Source organism: Sceloporus occidentalis, unplaced genomic scaffold (genome assembly GCF_023333645.1).
Source record: "Sceloporus occidentalis isolate IW3139 unplaced genomic scaffold, rSceOcc1.0.p SCAF_284, whole genome shotgun sequence".
In the NCBI taxonomy this organism is placed as follows: domain Eukaryota; kingdom Metazoa; phylum Chordata; class Lepidosauria; order Squamata; family Phrynosomatidae; genus Sceloporus; species Sceloporus occidentalis.
Genome location: NW_028317264.1, coordinates 314843 through 335681, shown reverse-complemented (window position 1 = coordinate 335681; position 20839 = coordinate 314843). Strand labels below are relative to the sequence as shown.

At 44.5% G+C, this 20839-nt stretch overlaps 2 protein-coding genes across 2 annotated transcripts in view; one reads left to right on the top strand and one right to left on the bottom strand.

Moving 5' to 3' along the window:
- The window catches only part of LOC149275476 (voltage-dependent L-type calcium channel subunit alpha-1C-like), a 163689-nt gene extending 152182 nt beyond the window's left edge, over window positions 1-11507 (bottom strand). The window contains exon 1 of the mRNA XM_089504674.1: window positions 11369-11507. Within this exon, the coding sequence (XP_089360800.1) occupies window positions 11369-11507 (139 nt within the window). The remainder of the gene's footprint in view (window positions 1-11368) is intronic.
- Window positions 11508-11951: 444 nt separating this feature from the next.
- On the top strand, window positions 11952-19106 carry LOC149275475 (mRNA-decapping enzyme 1B-like). Its single transcript, XM_089504688.1, has 9 exons — window positions 11952-12008; window positions 13971-14241; window positions 15086-15152; window positions 16047-16172; window positions 16343-16478; window positions 16570-16686; window positions 17112-17888; window positions 18124-18384; window positions 19023-19106. The coding sequence occupies exons 1-9, from the start codon at window positions 11952-11954 to the stop codon at window positions 19104-19106; spliced, it is 1896 nt and encodes a 631-aa protein (XP_089360814.1).
- Window positions 19107-20839: the final 1733 nt, after the last annotated feature.

Here is a 20839-nt window from a genome sequence, read left to right as displayed (position 1 = left end):
GTGTTGCGAAATTGTCCTCTATCCTTCTGCCAAGACGTCTGGCTCACAGCTCATACATACACAGTCTAGCGTGTACGAACTACGTTTACTGGAAAAGTGCACGTGATGCTGGTCTCAAACACCTCTGCTACTACAAATGTCTTTCTGCAGCCCCAAAATAGCTTCGAAAAATGAGTCTGATTTTCGGAGCACGTCGATGATTAGAACACACGTGATTTTTGCAAGATTTTACAGTAAAGTGTTGCATACAGGGCCAGATCGGGTGCTGCAGCGTGTGGCCCCTTTTCACACGCTACATGAGCATACGAATGTAGCACTACAGCCGGGCATGTCCACCCATTGGCCGTTTTTATGTCACCCGGGAGGCTGCTGGCCTTAAAGTGCCAGGACCACCCTGAACAGCCATAATAATGCTGTATCTTGGCACATGCCTAATCATAGGGGTATCACCAGATGACCATCTTCCTGGCCAGTATGATGTCAAGGAATTGAGAGGGTCATCTTGATGAACCCAACTGAGCCTGTTTTTTGAAGCGATGAATACATTCTATCATAATTCTCAGCCCGCTTCTGTCCGACCAACATGCCGGTTAAGCATTTTGGGATCTGTAACAGTTGGAATGTGTCTGTAAACTAAAATTGCTGTGTTGATATTGCGTTGTAACGTAAGAAGTAACACAGCCAGAAACGAGGGCTCATGAAGTATAAGCAAAGAAGGTGAGCCACACGGTTGCAGAGTAATTCGAAAGGTACTCTTGTAGCCAGGACTGGCCATCTGGCACTCTAGGCAAAAGCGGTGCCGCAGTGTGCTGGTGGCCCCCCGTATTCAGCGCCGCCGCCACAATTACGTCATCATCAGGCAGCCACCAGCCTTAAAGTGCCAGGGCCGTCTCATCATCCCCAGCCCGGACGTGCCTATAGCTGGAGTCCACATTGTCATAGCTGCCCCCCAAACTCCCCAAATGACGCCGGAGGTCTGGTCAGCCCGTAGTGATGAGATTTTTTGAGCGCAGCGTGTAGGAAGCAGGCACAGCTCACTCTTCCATAACCCTCCCACACATTGATCTACAACAGCTGAGCCTGTGCTTATTATGCATGAATGGACGAGAACAGGGGGAAATCAGGCCCACCTTCCACCGTGATGATATCACCAGGCAGCCCATAATTATGTCAAACCCCTAAGAAACAGCCAACTTAAGTACCATGCCCGACCAAGTATAGCTACCAACAGCCCCAAAGCGCTCTGACAAATGGGTTTCTATCCCCACCTGCTGGTTGGGCCTGAGAATGCATAAACTGTGTATGCGCAAGGGTGCATTTCATGGGTGGAAAGCGTTGGGATGTCTTGGCATGTGCTGTGGGTGAAACTTGTGCTTTTTGATTGGCATCCCTGGTTAGAGGGGCAATCCTATCACCCTAGCTGAAATGGCTCTTTTTTTTTATTAATAATGAGACTTTTGGACCTCCTCGGCCGTTTTCCCTTCTCGTGTCCACCCATGCTGCCCCGATTCACTAGAATTCCATACCTCCCCCTGTCCCGTACTTGTTCTAACTTAAAACACTCACTAAAAGTCCAGCTTTTAGCTCATAAGCCCCTCAACTTTAATTCTGGATGGAACCATCAGTCCTCCCCATCATCATCATCTCCATGCCTCCAAGACATGATCCTTGCTAGAATCAAATCTTCCTCGTCCAAGCAGTCATATGGAGTTTGTTACACTCTATGAGATTGAATACTGATAGACAAATGGAACAGCCTCCCAGTAGAAGTGGTAAAGGGTAATACAGCGAGGGGATTTAAACATGCATGGGATAGGCATATGGCTCCTGAATCTAAGACGAGACCAACCACTGATTAAGGTGGTCAAATTCTGTGTTTCTGTGTTACTAATATGGGAATATTGTTAGCCCCGCCTAATTACATCCTAAAATGCGAATACTGTTAATAATAAAAGTGTCAACTAGGTAAACATATGATTTTAGCTTTTTTATTGTGCGTCGGTTGCCGCATATTCACACCATTGGCTTGTGACCCCGGCTAAACCTCACGTAATGAATTAATGTTACCGTGTGCGTTTCCGATCCTCTCGGGAGAGTTTAATACACTTGGCCAGCCTGTAATTCTCAGCAATGATGGTTTTGTTTTATAAACCTGTGAGCGAGAAAACATCAATACCCTCCCTGATCAATAAACCCGACGGCCGCCGAGGGATGGCTTTTCTTGATGCTCATTCAAAGTTCTAGTCCCGCGTGCAAACTTATCATCAGGCTGGAACCTCATGGATTCTGATAACCCTTTCATTGTAAAATAAAATAAAAGTTACTTAAATAAAATAAAAGTATCTTCTGCTTTATATTCTCCCGACAATAAGTGTTAAGTATATCATACACTGATGTCTTCCGAGATTCTTTCCTCCCTGCAGAGGGTTTCTATGTAAAGAGCTCCGTGGGACACAAAAAAAGGGACCCTCCAGGATTCCGTGGACCCTCGCCAATAAAGAATGCATATTAAGGAAGTTTGTACTTTGCTTGGAAGCCAGAGGGTCTCGTTCTCCACCAGTCATTGTGAAAAACAAAACTCGTGGTTGGTGCTCCAAAAGTGGTGGGGCCTCAGAGGAAACCAGGTCCTCTGTCTTCGTCTTCCAAGGCCACACTCCTACGAGAAGATATGCTGCCTCTTCCAGACAGAAGCCTTAGAAGGGTCGGATCTTCTAGGGTCTCTCCGAAGAGGAGACCCACTGAAGTCTTCAATATCGGCCAAAAAGCAAGGTCTTCGAGGACCCGGCTCCACTGTGGCATTTCCATATCAGTGAATAAAAATCTACCCGCACTTAAACGTCTTAGGTGGCCGTCGGCCACACTTAAGCTATTTGGTGCCAGGCCCTGTGTGCAAATGAACTATTGCAAAGGTTCTAGTGAAGGAATACTTTAAAAAATGATTCAGCTGTTGCTTTATTTTATTCTATTATTTTGAAAAGCAAAACACAAACAAAAGAAAAAATTATATTTTGTATCATTCCATCTATCTACAGTATAGCACGAGAGATGATATTATGAGAGATCTTAGTTTGAGATAACATGGAAGGCGCAAGTCTAAGACCGCAGGGTTAACTTAAAGTACACGTATCTATATAAAGAGGGACTGTCTCTCCTAAAGAGGGACACTTGGAACGTATGATGATATAGGAGACAGACTGGGAGGGATTTAACAATAAAGACTGCATAATCACCAACCATTTCACACTGGATCATACTCATAAACTGATACAATCCCTGGATCTTGTCTATTATAGATATTCTATGCTTTACCGCAGTGCAGTATGATAACACCGTGCCTGCTTTATTTAGCCTCATGCATTTTCCCTTAGATCTGACATCTCATGTTAACGGGAAAAAAACATACAATCTTCATTTCTGAAGATTTAAATAAAAATACACAGTGAAATTCTTAACATATGTGTGCATTGGGCAGTTAAAGGGTTAAACAAAACCGAGATTAAATCCCATCTCCGCACCCGGGTAGCATTCTTGAAGACGAAGACGTGGCTTGCGTTATTTGATTTTCTGTCAACGAGTACAGATATAACTCAGCCTGAGGGCGATATCAGCCTGACGGGCTTTATCAGTGATATAGCGGCGTTCCATCCATGATAGTTATAGCCCCTCTGTTTCTGCTCCTGCTGGGCGTCTGTCGGAAACAGGTATAAAGGGCCTCTGTACGCTTATGAAGAGATTCCATTAAAAATCAGCCGTTTCCAGCTACAATAGTCATTTACAACATTAACCCCGTCTGCGCTGGATTTCTGATCCATTTCATGTTATTTTAATGCATAACATTTGCTTTTCTTTCCAAAACAAGGACATTTCTAATTGACCCCAAACCTTTGAACGGTATATATATATATATATTTGTTTTATCTTTATTAATCTCAAGGTTTATAGTGGGAAAGTGGTGCGCCAAGTGTTAGGGCCACAGTGGAAACCAGGTCCCCAGTCTTCATACACGGCATGATATGTAGCCCTTTCCTCTCCTCCTTGACCGGATCTTCTAGGGAGGACCCAGTGAAGTTCTCAAGGATGGGTTCAGACCACCTAATAAGTCAATGTTAGACTGCCTTTCTATCAAACTTCTTCCCTTGATTGATTGGTGAGCATGAATTAGCTGGAAAAGCGTTCAACTCATGTGAAATACTGGTCAACACAGAGCAAGACTGGAGATGACTAAGTGACCTAGCACTTTAAGGCCAGCGGACACCAAATGATGTAGGTGTTGCTGAGCTCATGGGACCATGTGTGATGTTTTTATATTCACATAGCGGGAGACCAGGCATTTGCAGCCGGCAGCCGCACAATGCGGCACCTGATCTGCCGCTGGGGTGATGCCGGCCAGCTGCCCACTGGGAGTTTTCCCACTTTGCCCGATCAGCAATCTGAGTGTGTGTGTGTATGGGCCAGCAGCGGAGCGCCCTCCCATGTGTTCCTGTTCAGGAGGAGCTTCCCCTGATGCCCCTCTTTTCCAGGAGCTCATAATGTTTGTAAGGTATGAGGGTATCACCGGGTTCTACAGACCTAAAAGCCACAAAAATGTGTATATAAGAAAATGGCTATATAAATTACATTTTGTAAATTTGTCAAAATGTCATTAGATCACCTAAAAACAGGAAGTGTACAGCTGTAAGAAAACATGGTAATAGCGATAGACGCCATTGGCCAAGCGACATCATTGCGTGCCTCCCATGCGATCAGATCCGAGGCTTTTGGCTGCGTCTTCAGAATGTGTTATGAATTCTGTTATAAGGCTCCATCTGCTTGCGCGAGCTTCAGCGAGAGAACAGGAGTGTAAAAGGGTATCTTTCCAGACATATACCAAGGAATTATATACATATGTTTTAAATATTAATTTTAAGTATTTTGGTAAAGAAATCCCTTTCGACGTTCCAAGCAGAGGGGGGCATTTTATCGTCTAAAATTACACTTTCAAGCTCCTTATTTGTGGAATCTAATCTTTTTTGGGGGGGTTTAGTAACATTTTTTTCTGCTACAATTGTGTAATTTTTTTGAGTAAAGATACAGCTGGCAGATCTCGTTGGATTTCTGGAAAATTCAGTCAGTCTCTTGGCAATTGGAACGTCTCTTGCCTTGTGTGCCGAAAAAAGAAGAATGTGACAAATTAAAGACACAGCCTTTCTGCAGGGATGTCAAACTTCGGGACAAAAATAAATGACATTTCAGGCTTTCAGACTGAAATAATTGGGTTTTAATAGGAAAAAAAAAAACTTTTTTTCCCCAGCAAGATCCAGTTGATGAATATAATATTGATGTTAAAAGTTATCTTTTTTTGATAACTTCAGATAAATGAGACAGGAAAGGTGACAATAATAGGTGATGGTAGGCCAAATGTCATGTCAATGGCCAATGATTTTGCAAACTTTTATTGATATGTGGGGTTCTCGTTATTAAGGTACTCTCCAGCCCCATGATAAATTGCGTGGTTTTTTTTAATGTAAATGTATAAAAAGCATCACCGGCTCCCACTGTCAGACTAGGTTGTCAGAAAACGTCCTTCTACCTGTAAAAACTGTCTCTATATGGAGCTGGATCAGAGGATCCAATGGCCCCCGTTTTTCTAATTGTCAAGCTTGTCAAATACTGGCCATTTGGCAACCCTATACATATAGAGGGGTTCCTCAGAACCATCTCTATACATTTAGCATGTTTTTGTGACCCTAACGTCACCGCAGCTATACATCTCCTGCTCAGGACTTGGAAGCTCCCCATCCAGCCATGATGGCTTGCTAGAGATTTCCAGGGGGTCGATCAAGACCCTTCTACGGCCTTTAAAGGGACTGTCTCTTTAGAAGAGAAAGGAACTAGACTAGGTAGACTTCGTTAGGAGTTGAACTACAAGTCCCATGATCTTCGGCAATGAATTGGAAGCCTACATAGTTGTGGTCACTGAATTAGCATCATGGGAATTGTAGTCTGCAGCAGCCGGAGAGTCATGGATTTGCCGTTCTTCAAACGCATAGAACCAAATTCTTCATCGTTGAATTGTTGTTGTTAAACGTGTCCAGGAATAATCAATCTATGGGTTGTGAATACGACAGACGAGATAAAAAAAAATTCTAAGAATGAGTAATCCTCAAACAAGACCTGGGGAGAAAAATCCAAAACAAGTGAGTCTTATTTTCCAGAAAATGCAAAACTGATTGACCACCATCTGCTTCGAATTTTCCTTGGCGTTGCAGAGTCGGGCTCTGCGTAATCACCTACATATGATTATTTGATTTGATTTGGTACAAAAAATCAAGTGGACAAACATGTCCGACATAGAACCAACACCAGGTCCTAGTCTGTTGTGGGACGGTCTCAATATTTGCCCTGCAACAGGGCGTCTATTAAAAATGTTGGGGGTGAGATTCCGTGCGAAACTAATCAAGAGGAGCCGAAGTGGAGTACCAAGTCCTCCTCATCACATGGAGGTTCGACCCTGTTCCTTGGCTCTTCAGCCAAAAGTCCTGCAAAGGAACCTCAGAAGACTTCAAGGTGAGATTGCAGCAAAAAAAAAGCTGGCCCCCTGCAATGCGCTGCTTTGGCCCCCAGGGGGCTTGCGATGGTTAAGGAGCCAAAAATAAAATTCCCACCCTCTCTGGCTAGAGGGTCAGCGAGACGCTTGGCTCTTCCCTGGTGACCTCAAGGAACTCCAGGGCCTTCAACTATGGAGGGACACAACCAGAACCCATATAGAGAGTGGTGATGGTCGAATGTTTCCACCCACTACTCCGACCCAAAAAGCCATGATGTTCGGGCAGTGGGCCCAGGGGCTCCGACCCACTGAGGTATTTTCAGTAACAAAAAAGTTCAAAACGTGAGATGCTCAAAAATTAATTGTGTGAAGCAGCTGGAGCAAAAAATGTACGCTTAGCGGTTGGCTCTGCGTCACAGTACTTTCCACACATAGGAGTGTTATTGATATGTCGGGTGGACCGTTATTATTAAAATTATTATTATTATTATACGTATACGTTATGCCCGTATGGAACTTCCTTTGTTCTTCGTATAAATAGTAATACATTAAAAAAAACCTTAAAAATATGAATTATATTGTAAGCGGGTGCAGGAATTAGAATATGCATCTATCTATCGTCATCATCATCATCTTCATCCGACTTGCCTATTCTGAATGATCCTGGTCCATGCCCGCTTTGCTGTTGCTATGGGTAACCGTTCTCCGCTCTCGATTGCGAGCCCTGGAGTTTACTCTGCGCTCGCTCTCTCAGGCCTGGCCTTGGCCGAAGGAAGATGGCAGCCTCCGGGAGCGGCTCGCTCGGCCGCGGTTTCGACATAAGCTTGGCTGCTTTAAAGCAGCAGGACCCTTATATTCGTGGCATCGTGGACGTCGCCAGCCAGGTGGCTCTGTACACCTTCAGTCATGTGGCAAATGAATGGGTGAGTGACTCGGAGGAGAAGGGAGAGATACGCAGGCAGAGCATGGGCCTCGGAGGGGGACGGGACACAAAATTAGACGTTGGTACTGATCAGTCTGGGACTAGCAGCTCAAGTAGACAAGAAAGTAACCCCCCAAAACATACATTATTGTGGGCTTCAGCTTCAACTCCCATCACAGCCAGCCAGCCTAAAGCAGGGAGTTGTAGAGTACAAATAGCATGAGGAATTTATAATGGATAAACAGTGTTTATTATCTGGTGTACTACTTGTGTATGGCAATGCCCTGGCTGGCTGAGCATCATAGGAGCTATACCTGGATACCCCTGCTTCTAACTGTGTGGTTTTTTTTTATCTGCTTCTAACCAAACTTGTTTACTTTTTTTTTTTTTCTCAAGGAAAAGACGGATGTGGAAGGAACATTATTTGTTTATACAAGGTGAGTCCTCCTCTCGGCTGATGTACATTCACTACATATACATATATGTGCGTTTACATGTCCTTATCATGTCAAAGTACATAGGAAGATAGGGCTGATTGTGACTGTAAAGCTTGTACATTTGTGTGGATGTATGTGTAATATATATATATATATAATGGATATATTACACGCACACTCTTATATTGTATGGCAGAGCGTAATTAAGATTCTGTTTTTTATTCTGGCCGTTTAGATCTGCCTCCCCCAAGCATGGATTCACAATTATGAATCGCCTTAGCATGGAAAATCGGACTGAGCCCATCACTAAAGATTTGGACTTTCAGCTTCAAGACCCCTTCCTGCTGTATCGGAATGCCAGATGTGAGTATTTAATGGGGGGGGGGGCAGTCAATGTCTTCTTAATCACATCTGGGTGCCGTTTCGTTGAGAAATGACGCTTGGCCACTTTTTCTTAAGCCTGTTTACGTATGCAGGAGTTTGAGTAACATGTATATAGCTATAAGGACTTAATTTCCATTATGTTAGGAAGTTATAAATAAAATTGGCATGACTGATTCATTATACAAAATTTTAAACTAACGTTAAACAGACAGAGGGTTTAGTATTTTAGAAGGACTTTATATATTTAGGTAGTGTATATGGAGTTAGGACACAATTAAATGTGTCTTTTATGATATATATATATATATATATATATTTGTACCTTTTCTGTATGGGCACTCTGAATTCAGGGTTAGCACTCTATATTTCTGAAACTACAATTCCTTGGTCTCTGGCTTATCCTCTCATTTAACCTTCTATCTAAAGCAAATAATAAAAATGTGATGTTGGGAAATCAGACATTCTATCAAGCAACGAATGCAAGGAAACCTCTACGCTGATTCAGTGTTGCAGAGGAAAATTAAAGCAGCCCGTGCTTTCAACAGGCTTGCATCTGATCACACCTGTTTGCAAGCATTGGCTATTTGGATACATGTTGAGTATCCAAAGCATTGAATCATTTTCCATCTAAAAGACAGCAGGTTCTGCGCCCAGTGATGAGGACGCCTTCAATCAGAAATGATGCTTAAAAGCGGTCCAATGAGCAAGCATCGTTCCCTTGCTGGCGATGAAACCGCTTTTAAGCCATTGCACCAGAATCGCTTATTTTTATTTAAAAATAATAATTATTTAATTATTATTATAACTAAAACCCAAGGATCAAGTACCAGCTCTTCTTCTACATACGGTTCCGGTATCTGCTGCATTATGTGTCGGCTCTATACTTCCACAGACCTATATAGCGCGGCTCAGCATGAGCATCTTATTTACTTCAAGGAAGGATCCTTCGAGACGCGCTCCCTCTGACAGTAAGAGAACCACCCAGACAGGGAAACGCCAGCTGCATCGCTGCCTCGCATCTATAATTACCGAGAACAAACATTAAATGCAGGGAGCCTGCCATGCCACCTGCCCCATAGGCCCCCTAGGCATTAACCTCGCAAAACACACACTGTATTAAGTATATCCATGTCTGTGTGGAGAATGCAGCGTCGTCGCGCATGTATACTGGACGTAATCCCCGAGATTGATTCATAAAGTGGGTTTATAGGGACAGCTACAGACGAGCTTCTAGAAAGCTGGGACGGTGCTTGATGTGGTTTAAAGGGGCGATCTGGTGTCCGAATGCCCCCGACCAACATAGAATACGTAGAAAAGTACTTTTATATGCCGTATTTATAGGGACCGTCGCATTAATGCATATATACCAGATTAACCTCTGCACTGCCAGCGCATCGTTGCATGTCCCAAAAAAAAAAAAAACATTTGTTGATCTGTGAGCCCCACACAAACAGCTCTTGCCGTTGTTTGCGTGCAATTATTCCCTTGAGCGGGTTACGGGTGCCGCGGGGCACAGAGTCGGCACACGCGGGCACGTTTAGCAAACATTCAGACCACCGTGGGGTTTTATGCCTTTAACGCCCATCCGGTGCTTTTCCAAAGATTCCACGTTCTCACGTGGGATGTCCTTTTCTCTACACGCGTGATTAATGGTATTTGCGAGATCTACACTGCGTAACGGGATAATTGCGGTACGTCGCGGGGATGATGGCTTTATTTATTTCTTTTCTTTTTCGAGAGAGGTTGGAGGACTCCGAGCTGAAATCTGCGGGGGCCGCGTCATTCTGAGGGCCTGGAACACCCACAAATATACGGAGATAAGGAAGCACTGGCAGCCGGAGATGGATTAAGATGCCCCAGGGCCCAGGCACAGCACCAAATTAGAGCCCCCCGCTCTACATTCACTATATGGTGGCTGCAGTCACTAATGCTTTTTGTGGCCCTTCGCAAGGTTCCCGTTTGACGTGGGGCCCGAGGTTACTTTGTCGGGTGGTCTTGTTGCCTTACATGTTGCAAAAATATTAAATTAATCTTAAAGGCGATTCTTAAAACATCGCCGCGCGGCTCCGCCGTCTCCTTATCCCATCCGCAGGAGGGCCGGGCCGCGCTTCGACGTCTTTTCTGTAAAGTAGTTTCTCGTCGTTACTCCAGGATCTTCCTTCAACTTCACTCAGCTGATCTGTTTGCCGGAGGTGAAAATGCAGGCAGCCTTTCTATTTCTGCACCGCTATGCAGTCAGATAAGACCTGAAAGGCTTATCTTACTTGGGTGAGAGAGAGAGAAATGGGAGCAGAACGGGGGGGGGGAGGCAACATTTCAGAAGTGAACATTTTTAACAACCGACAATCGTTGTCTTGTAATTCAGGATGGTGAGTGGGGAGTAGAAGTGTCCTCCTTGCTTCTTTTGGGTCTTTCTTGCTCGCTTTCTTCTGTTTGGCTGATGGAACCGACATTAGTACCGAGAATGTCTGCGTTGACGTCGCCCCCAATGGATACCGGGATTTAGAAACGCTCCTCTTGCTGTTCTCTGTTCTTATGGCTACAGATTCCAGCTAATTTATTGTGGTATGACAGTAAATATACCCCGTTAGGCAGAAGCAGCCGGCGCAGCCTCCTTGGCGTTGAGTTATTTTGTCATCGGTCGATATTTCACCGGGTGCATCGACTCCTCGGACTATTAATCCGGCGCTTTAGTAAATCCCCGGCGATGACTTCAAGGCTTCTATTTCAATCGAAAATTGCTTCCTCCTGCACTTCGCTAAACCCCGTGTTATCTTACCGCTTATCTCGCTTCCAAGCTGCGCAAGTACAGGGGGTTTTATTCACTAAAATCCGTCTTACATGCACTTGGCTCATAGTCCAGAAAAAATAAATAACTCAACAGCTAAAGAAACATGAATTTCCGAGCTGTCAACGGGTTACAGGTACCTCGTCTTGGTGCAAGCTGCTCCCGAAACCCGTTGTACAGCGCTGCGGAATATGATGGCGCTATATGACACAATATATAATAACCGCCTTTCCCTTGGTCTGCTTCTCTCATTGAGAATTAGTATAATTATTAATCATTAATTAATGAATGAATCGGCGGTGGTCACCTACCTCCAGGAGGGATGTGGACGTAGTCGAGTTCCGTCTCTGATATCACGTTGCCTTTGCAGCTCAGGCTGGTCCGCGGCGGCATGTCCCTGGGCATGGGCTGATACGTCCCGGTGGCCCGGCGTATGATAGTCCGAAACATCGCTGCTTGGTAGCCAAACTTCTCAGAATAAGAAAATTAAATAAATCAAGTGTTTTTTTGGGGTTTTTTTGTATGTTTGTTGCGTGAAGGTTCCAGGAATCAGCAGCAGGCACAAAGCCACATGTTGGTTGCCCTGTCTCTCGCGAGTCCTCTGAGGGTCTGGTTGAGGTTTTGTTTTTCCTCCCCGCTGTTCTGTGCTATCTCGGGTCCTCGGAGCTGCTCCAGTGTAGTATTTCTGATTGTGACCTGTGGGGAGATTGACAATGTCTGCCTGTCATCTGCCTACTTCACGTAGTCAGGAGGGGGCTCTGCTTTCTGTAACCTGCCGCCGCTCGCCCCGATAGGAGCTCTCATGTTTAAAGTGGGTGCAGGAGATTCTTCTATCCGACCAGCGCAAGGACCGCCAGACCAACCGGGATCCGACCCGCCATCGCGGCAGCAAATATGGGCGTCCTGCGCGACATTTGGCCCGAGATATCAATCATCCTTATCAATACGAAGGTCAGAAGGATCATTACACGAGCTTCACTAAACTGTGATCTTAAAGGGGGGGGGCGCCTGCTATAGTAATAATATCACTTTATCCTGTAAAAAGTCATTTTCTGTGTTTTCGCAGTGAGTTTTTTGGAAACGCCGTATGCGTAAAAGCTGCGTAGCGGCTCTATGGATCCGGCCCGATCTGTTATCTAGATCAAGATAAGAATACAATAGAGTACCCGGGTCTTAATAGCCGAGGGAAATTTATGAGTAGTTTAGGGCTGTGTGGTAAGGGAAAAAGTGAAGTCATCTTTATTGTCATAAAGCATCAGCTCAGTGTGAAGTTTGAGCATGGGGGGTTATATTACTGTATACAGCGCTGGGGGGTTATATTACTGTATACAGCGCTGGGGGGTTATATTACTGTATACAGCGCTGGGGGGTTGTATTACTGTATACAGCGCTGGGGGTTATATTACTGTATACAGCGCTGGGGGGTTATATTACTGTATACAGCGCTGGGGGGTTATATTACTGTATACAGCGCTGGGGGGTTATATTACTGTATACAGCGCTGGGGGTTATATTACTGTATACAGCGCTGGGGGTTATATTACTGTATGCAGCGCTGGGGGTTATATTACTGTATGCAGCGCTGGGGGTTATATTACTGTATACAGCGCTGGGGGGTTATATTACTGTATACAGCGCTGGGGGGTTATATTACTGTATATAGCGCTGGGGGTTATATTACTGTATACAGCGCTGGGGGGGTTATATTACTGTATACAGCGCTGGGGGGTTATATTACTGTATACAGCGCTGGGGGTTATATTACTGTATACAGCGCTGGGGGTTATATTACTGTATACAGCGCTGAGGGGTTATATTACTGTATACAGGGCTGGGGGTTATATTACTGTATACAGGGCTGGGGGTTATATTACTGTATACAGCGCTGGGGGTTATATTACTGTATACAGCGCTGGGGGGTTATATTACTGTATACAGCGCTGGGGGTTATATTACTGTATACAGCGCTGGGGGTTATATTACTGTATACAGCGCTGGGGGTTATATTACTGTATACAGCGCTGGGGGGTTATATTACTGTATACAGCGCTGGGGGGTTATATTACTGTATACAGCGCTGGGGGTTATATTACTGTATACAGCGCTGGGGGTTATATTACTGTATATAGCGCTTGGGGTTAGATTACTGTATACAGCGCTGGGGGGTTATATTACTGTATACAGTGCTGCGGGGTGATATATTACTGTATACAGTGCTGGGGTGATATATTACTGTATACAGTGCTGGGGTGGTATATTACTGTATACAGCGCTGGGGGTTAGATTACTGTATACAGCGCTGGGGGTTATATTACTGTATACAGCGCTGGGGGTTATATTACTGTATACAGCGCTGGGGGTTATATTACTGTATACAGCGCTGGGGGGGTGATATATTATTGTATACAGCGCTGGGGGGTTATATGACTATACAGCACTGGGCGGTGAAATATTACTGTATACAGTGCTTGGGGGGGTGATATATTACTGTATACAGCGCTGGGGGGGATATATTACTAAATCTGCTTCCAGCTTGATTAGAGGTGTAGAGCGGTCCTGGGATCAGTCGTTACAAATTTTATAAAATGTTATTCTCGTGATCCTCGCTGTAATTCAGGCATCCTGATTGTTTGCACCCTGCGCCGGCCGTAACCAAAGTGGAAGAAATCTGAAGAAAGGAGACCGGGGACAGATGAAAGTTTCTACGGCCGGGTAGATGCGTTTTATCTGCCGCCCCACTCGATGCGACATAAGAGAGGGCACGCCGGGTACGAGTCTCTTAGTAACTGCAGGGATTTTTGGGCTGTATTCCTGCCGTTTAGCCATCTCTTTGGAAATAGCCTTCTTCGTAGAGTCTCGTTACGTCCGCGGCCTGCTCTTTAACCCCGCGTATCCCAGTTACTGTCTAATCAGATCAAATCCAGGAAGCGTGGGGTGAGCAAACACGAGCCCTCGCCCCATTTACGCTTCACGCCTCGTATCCGAGTGCGAATGGAATCCGTGTCCCTGATGGATGCGCTCAGTACTGATTGTACGCGCCGCTCGCCTGAGTGCCGGAGAAATGCTAGCAGCCAAATATTTATACAGCCCGGCACCGCGTCGGGGGTGTTGATCCAATGGAAAGAACAGATCATAAAATACAAACGGGTTTACGTGGGGTGCGACCCCGGTGTCTCAAACCACGGTAACTTTTTTTTTTAATTTGTATTATTTTATTATTATTGCGGTTTAACCACGGGATAAAGTCGCAAGTTTTATTTCTTTTTTTTCTAAAATTTAATATCAACAAGATTATATTTTCATATATATGGCCCCCCTTTTTTTTTTATTAAAAAAAAACGTTTTTTCAGAATATAATATATTAAGGCAGCCGCATATCAGCCATTTGTATGATTCTCGCTCTGTTATCTGAACCCCAATCTACTAAACCCCCCGACTCCTTATCATACTGCCTGTGGGAAGCAATAGAATTACTTGGCCCTAATCACCCAGCTGGTCACACTAATGAATAAATCTATGGAGGGACGGACTTCATTAGCCTTGCCGTAAAGCGCCATCTCAACGTGGTGTGTGAGCAGTAGCTCCTGTGGAAACCTGTTCAATTACATGTAAAGCTCCCACTGCTCAGTTTGGGAAAAAACACTTAGATTCACACATTTATTATTATTATTATTATTATTATTATCCTTTTTTTATATAGTGCCAACAGTTTACACAGCGCTTAATACAATACATAAATTCAAGGGATATGACAAGACAAGAATTGACAGACTAAGACAAACCGATACATTTGGTGGAGAGAGCCCTGCTCCATGACTTAGGCTACTAGTGAGAGGGAAAATAAATCATTTAAAGGCAGGTGAGCACATTGCCCATCTAGTCTGTCTGGGAGGTAGTTCCACTTATCTACTACCCTCTCAATAATAATGTGTTCGGTGAATGTCTGCTTTTAAATTGAAATATATATAGAAATATATGTATGTTATGGAGGGTAGTAGTAACCTGCGCTCTCGTGCTTTCTCTTACAGTCTGCATCTACGGAATCTGGTTTTACGACAAAGAAGAATGTAGAAGGCTCGCGGAGCTAATGAAGAAGTAAGTAGCCCGTCTCTGATCTGCGGAACATGCAACCTTTTACAGCCAAGAAGCAGGGTGGGCTACACGCGTGTCATGTGATACTTTGTGGGAGCAACAATAGCTGCCCCAGTCTTGAATCTCTTGAATACTTGCTGAGCATCATGGGAGTTGTAGTTTAGTGTAAGCTGGGTATTTCATATGAATGGAAATAGGCCGCGGGAGGTCCTCTGTGTTTTCCTTGGCAGCTTTATAGTCGGTATATATTACACTATTTTTACGTTTTATTTATATATTACAATAGGGCGAGAATAAACTTTAACGATAACATTAAAACTGACAATAACAGAAGCACTTACAGGTACAGGAGGAGGGGGGGGCTCTGCTCCTCTGAGCTTACAATCCATTAGGGTTAATGATTTTTAATTGTCATTAATGGAACTCTTTCCTACAAAACTGAGCCCAGTTTGCCTATTTGGATCCCCCCCCTTTTTTTTTTTTTTTAAATATACCCCCTAACCGCTTTACTTTATCGTTTAAAAAAAAAAAAAAAAAAAAGCCGTTGAGAATTGATCCCTATGTTAACCTGTCCATGCCCGTGGCGTGCAAGCCTGTTGACCGGGTTAACTTGTCAAATCATGGTGGAAGGGTGTATTTTTGAAGATATTAACCCCTGCCACACACCCTTACAGTTAATTTATGGTATAGGGCCCTTCAAGGCTTGCTGCGTCTCATGGCACTAAAGAAAAGCGCGGGTTTGCAGTTTATGCTGTTGTGATTCACCGGGCCGAGCAGCGCGTCCTCACGCCCTGATCTCTCCATCTGACACCCTCTCGACAGTTGCGCCGTCGATCACATATGTGTTAAGATGCGCGCGACAGTTTATTGTCCCAATTTACTGCCTGTTCCTGGCAGGATCCCCGCTCCTCCTCTCCCGCTGCCTGTCTGCATCGGAGGGGCAGACAGGGAAGAGGCTGCTTGTTTTGTGCCCGGTCTCGTTAAAGAGACTGCGCTCTGTCTGTCCCATGCGGCCGGCTTCAGGTCAGGTTTGTCATCTGCCGTCGCCACCTGCTGGCTGAAACTAAAAAAAGCAGGCGTTCAAGTTGATCATTTATCCTAACAAAGCTGCGTAATGCTGCATTGCGCGCCGCTATGTGTGTTTGCATTATGTGCCGCTATGTGTGTGTTTGCATTAATTGTCTTTCCTTCAGTCTGACCCAACAGGAGCAGCTGAAAGCACAGCAGGGTGGTCCCGCCGGGCCGTCGCCAATGACCCTCAACTCAGCTGAAGTGAAGGAAGTAGACATCTTGCAGATGCTAACCAAAGCCAAGGATGAGTATACCAAAGTGAGTGCAGCTCGCTAGCTGTGTTGTTCCACTTGGACGTCAGCATCCGGACAGGGAGTGGAGCTTCTCAACTTTTATGTTCTTGTTTTAGTGTAAGCCAAGTTCGGAGCCCAAGATGATGACCAGCTCGTCGGCCATCTACAGCAACCCCAACCTGATCAAACCCATCGCAGTGAAACCCAGCGACCCAACGCAGCCGCCAGGCAAAGTATGACGGACAAAACAGGAATATTTTAATGTGAATAGGTCATATAAAGGAATATATATATATATATATATATTATAGGTCTTGCCAAATTGCTTGTGAATCTATGAATCAAGAGGATTCTAGGATTTTAGAGTTTTTGTTCTATGACGGAATGTATAGATTTTAAACAGTTTTTCATTACAGATTTATACCTTAAAATCTGTTCTTTTACCATAGTATAATCCTTATGCCTTCTTGAGCCTTCTGTATAACAGTCCCCCTGCTGATCCATGGGGCTTATGATCTATGCAGCGTGATACAGACTAGTTATAGCATTGTATGATATGTCCGATAATGTCACTCATCCTAGAGCATCCCTGGATGTAATGATTTGAGGACTGTGGAAGGGCAGATGGTTGATCTGTATGTTTGATCTGTTTGCACAGTTTGGGGATCCAGAACCGCAGCATTTATCGCTCACCGCTCTGTTTGGGAAGCCAGACAAAGGCCAGGAGGCAGGGGCAGAACCGGCAGAGCCCACCATGGTGCGCCCCCCTGTCGTACGGTCTCTTTCGTACGAAGAACCCAGTCAGAGTCGGGTCGCTGAGAACAGCGAGACCCAGCTGTGCCCCGCAATCCAGAAATTGATGGTGAGGGGCCACAGCCTGCACCCCCTATCCGAAATCCCGGAAAACCGTCAGTGCCACAACGGGACCTTCCAGGGGGCAGGCAGCATCCTCTCGGATCTTTTCCAGCCCGTGGCACCCGGAGCCTCTTTCTCCATCAAAGACCACGAAGGTGGGGAAAGCCTCTTGCATAAGCTTCACGGTACCCATGTAACAGTGCCCCCAATGGACCTGGGCCCTCCTGCCCCTTCTTATAGTTTCGCCCCTTCCCACAGTTTTTGTGGGCTGGGATCTTCTGTCGCGGCAAAGGATGCGGGGCCGTCGACTGTCGCGTATTATGACAGCTGCCTGCAAAGCCAAAGGACTTCAGCTCCGGCCCCCCAGTTACCGCTCTCGTCGCAGCCTCCCGCAGCTTCCGGGGCCATCTCTCCGCAAGAGCTACTGAAGAAGCTGAACCTGGTGCGTCAGGAGCAACAGCTGCACTCCAGTCCGAGGCCGGCCCTCGCGGCAAAGTTCCCCTTGGTTACCCAGAGCGGGGCGAAAACTCCCTGGGTAGAGAAATTTCCTGGGACTGAAAAACACAATACGCTGTTCCAGGTAAGCAGGCTGGCAAACGCGTTGGCGATGGACCTGACTATCGTTTGTCTGGTACAGGTCTAGACCACATTTATCAAGGGTGCCAAATGGATTATTTACAGCTTAGAATCCTGCGTAACTACCCCCTTAGCTCCTGGTTTATTATTATTATTTATTGTTTTATATAGCGCCATCATATTCCGTATTATGTGTAAAAAGAGCAGATGTGCTAACTTTGTGTTTGTCTTCCAAGCAGGTAATATCTCCGCAGCGAATCCCGGCTACAGTGTCCCCGGCTCTGCTAATGTCCCCGCTCGTATTCACCCAATCGAGTGTTCAGAGCAGGCCGAGCGACGCAACAAAAGCATCGGCTTCCAAAGAGCCCTCAAACGGAACATCTGGGCTATTGTTACCCCCAGTGCCGCCAGATGCCCCGGCCTGCAGTAGTAGCGCCGGTAACCAGATCAGCATTCTTACCAAAAGCCAGCTCAAGGGGACCCTGTTGCACCTGATCCAGGTGAGAGCGCTGTATACAGAAATATAACCCCCCCAGCGCTGTATACAGTAATATAACTCCCCCAGCGCTGTATACAGTAATATAACCCCCATCGCTGTATACAGTAATATAACCCCCAGCGCTGTATACAGTAATATAACCCCCCCCAGCGCTGTATACAGTAATATAACCCCCCAGCGCTGTATACAGTAATATAACCCCCCAGCACTGTATACAGTAATATAACCCCCCCAGCGCTGTATACAGTAATATAACCCCCCAGTGCTGTATACAGTAATATAACCCCCAGCGCTGTATACAGTAATATAACCCCCAATGCTGTATACAGTAATATAACCCCCCAGCGCTGTATACAGTAATATAACCCCCCAGCGCTGTATACAGTAATATAACCCCCCAGCGCTGTATACAGTAATATAACCCCCCCAGCGCTGTATACAGTAATATAACCCCCCCAGCGCTGTATACAGTAATATAACCCCCCCAGCGCTGTATACAGTAATATACCCCCCAGCGCTGTATACAGTAATATAACCCCCCAGCGCTGTATACAGTAATATAAGCCCCTTTTTGTATCTATATGCTGTTACTTGCACACATAATAATACATTTGTAGTTAATCGATTAATTTATTGCAGAATGACGACAGCTTCCTGAACATTATCTACGAGACCTACCTGTCTACGCTGGCGAGAGGGGGAAGCGTCGGAAGAAAAATCTAAACTTCCTTTGGTATCCGTGGACTTGCGTGATCGCAGCAGGCTGTGGCTGAGAGTTCTGAGACTCCGTGAACCTCTGAAACCCAGAGGATTGTAAACGCTTTATGCCCTCTTAGTTCTTTATATATATATAAATATATATAATGTAAGGGGACTGGCAATAACAACTAAAAGCAAGCCATTTTTTTCACTTAAATGGACAATATTTTTAGAACCCAAAGAACGTGTTACCTTGTGACTTTCCGTTTGAGTCTCAAACTGGACGAAGAAAACGTATCTTGCAGTTATTTGCAATTGAAAAACGAGAGAGATGTATATTTTCCTGACAGTTGTAATTTTTAAGTTTTTCGTGTCTATTTTTGGACAAGAATTCTATTTTTTAGCCCTTTTGTTGGGAATGTTGGGGAGCAGCTATATATTTTGAGGTTGTAATTCTGAGAGTGGCCTCTAGGTGGCTCTTAGTACTTGAGATTTTTTTTTGGGGTGGGGGGTTGCAGAATTTTGAGATCTGGCCTGTCTTTTGAGAATATATGCAAATAGTTGTCGATTTTTGCATTTTTTCCCCCCTCTTTTCTGTTTAATGTTTGAATACCAGGCGTTAATTGACAGTGAAAACATTGATGGAAATTTTGTAGCGAATCCTGTAAAATCTCCGGTGTAATACAAAAATGTATAACTTATTTTAAAACGTATGTACAGGCCAGGTTTGTTCTCTTCTAATACACCCGCGTTTTGGGTGCTGAAACAGGGAAAATGTGGATTATATTCGAGATTTTACAGGACAATTCCAGAAAACGAACAAACGGAATCTGAAATGATCTCAAGATAGAATTGTCGAATCTTAGTATTAAAATAAATATATTCTGTATATGGCTACAAATGAACATGTTTTGCCCCGGTATTTCTTAGCGTTTTTCCAACTGACTGCTGTTAGGAACAGATTCCTGCGGACAAGTGACACTATTGTCAAGTTTTGTTTTTTGTTCCCTTTTGTAACGTTTTTACTACCAAATAAAAGCTGAAATTTAAAAAGCCATTAAAGTTTTATAATAACATCGGCTTCTCTAGAAGATGTATTCCTTTTATAACGGCAAACGTGAAAGCGAGCGCATTTTTAGACCTCTGAGAGAGAGAGATTTATTGTACAGCACAGCGGAATATGATGGCGCTATATAAAATAAATAATCATTTTATATATATATATATATATATATATATATATATAAATAATAAAGAATACTCTATAGACACGTATTAGTAATTATTACTAAACTACAAAAGAAAACACTTTATATTAAGACCATTTACATCTTATATAGCAAATCCTTGTCTAGTTCTTAGTCTAGTCCTTGCAAATCTTTATCGGATTTTCTAGTCTTTAGTCTAGTCCTCGTAAATCCCTGTCTAGTCCTCGTAAATCCCTGTCTAGTCCTTAGTCTTTTCCTAGCAAATCTTTATCAGGTCTTCTAGTCCTTAGTCTAGTCCTCGTAAGTCCTTGTCTAGTCCTCGTAAGTCCTTGTCTAGTCCTTGTCTAGTCCTTGTCTAGTCCTTGTCTAGTCCTCGTAAGTCCTTGTCTAGTCCTCGTGCCTAGTCCTCATAAATTCTTGTCTAGTCCTTAGTCTAGTCCTGTAAACACTTGGCACTCAAAGGAATATGTATTTTTTGGGTAACATTCTTGGGTAGCCTTGTGTTTGGTGACTGGCATAGAAATGCCCATCTTTACCCGGGTACCCTCA

Coding starts and splice junctions, on each gene's coding strand:
- LOC149275475 (XM_089504688.1), top strand. CDS start 11,952: ATGGGCGTCCTGCGCGACATTTGGCCCGAGATATCAATCATCCTTATC. Junction 16,479..16,569: donor CCAAGGATGAGTATACCAAA/GTGAGTGCAGCT, acceptor TTCTTGTTTTAG/TGTAAGCCAAGTTCGGAGCC. Junction 18,385..19,022: donor CCCTGTTGCACCTGATCCAG/GTGAGAGCGCTG, acceptor AATTTATTGCAG/AATGACGACAGCTTCCTGAA.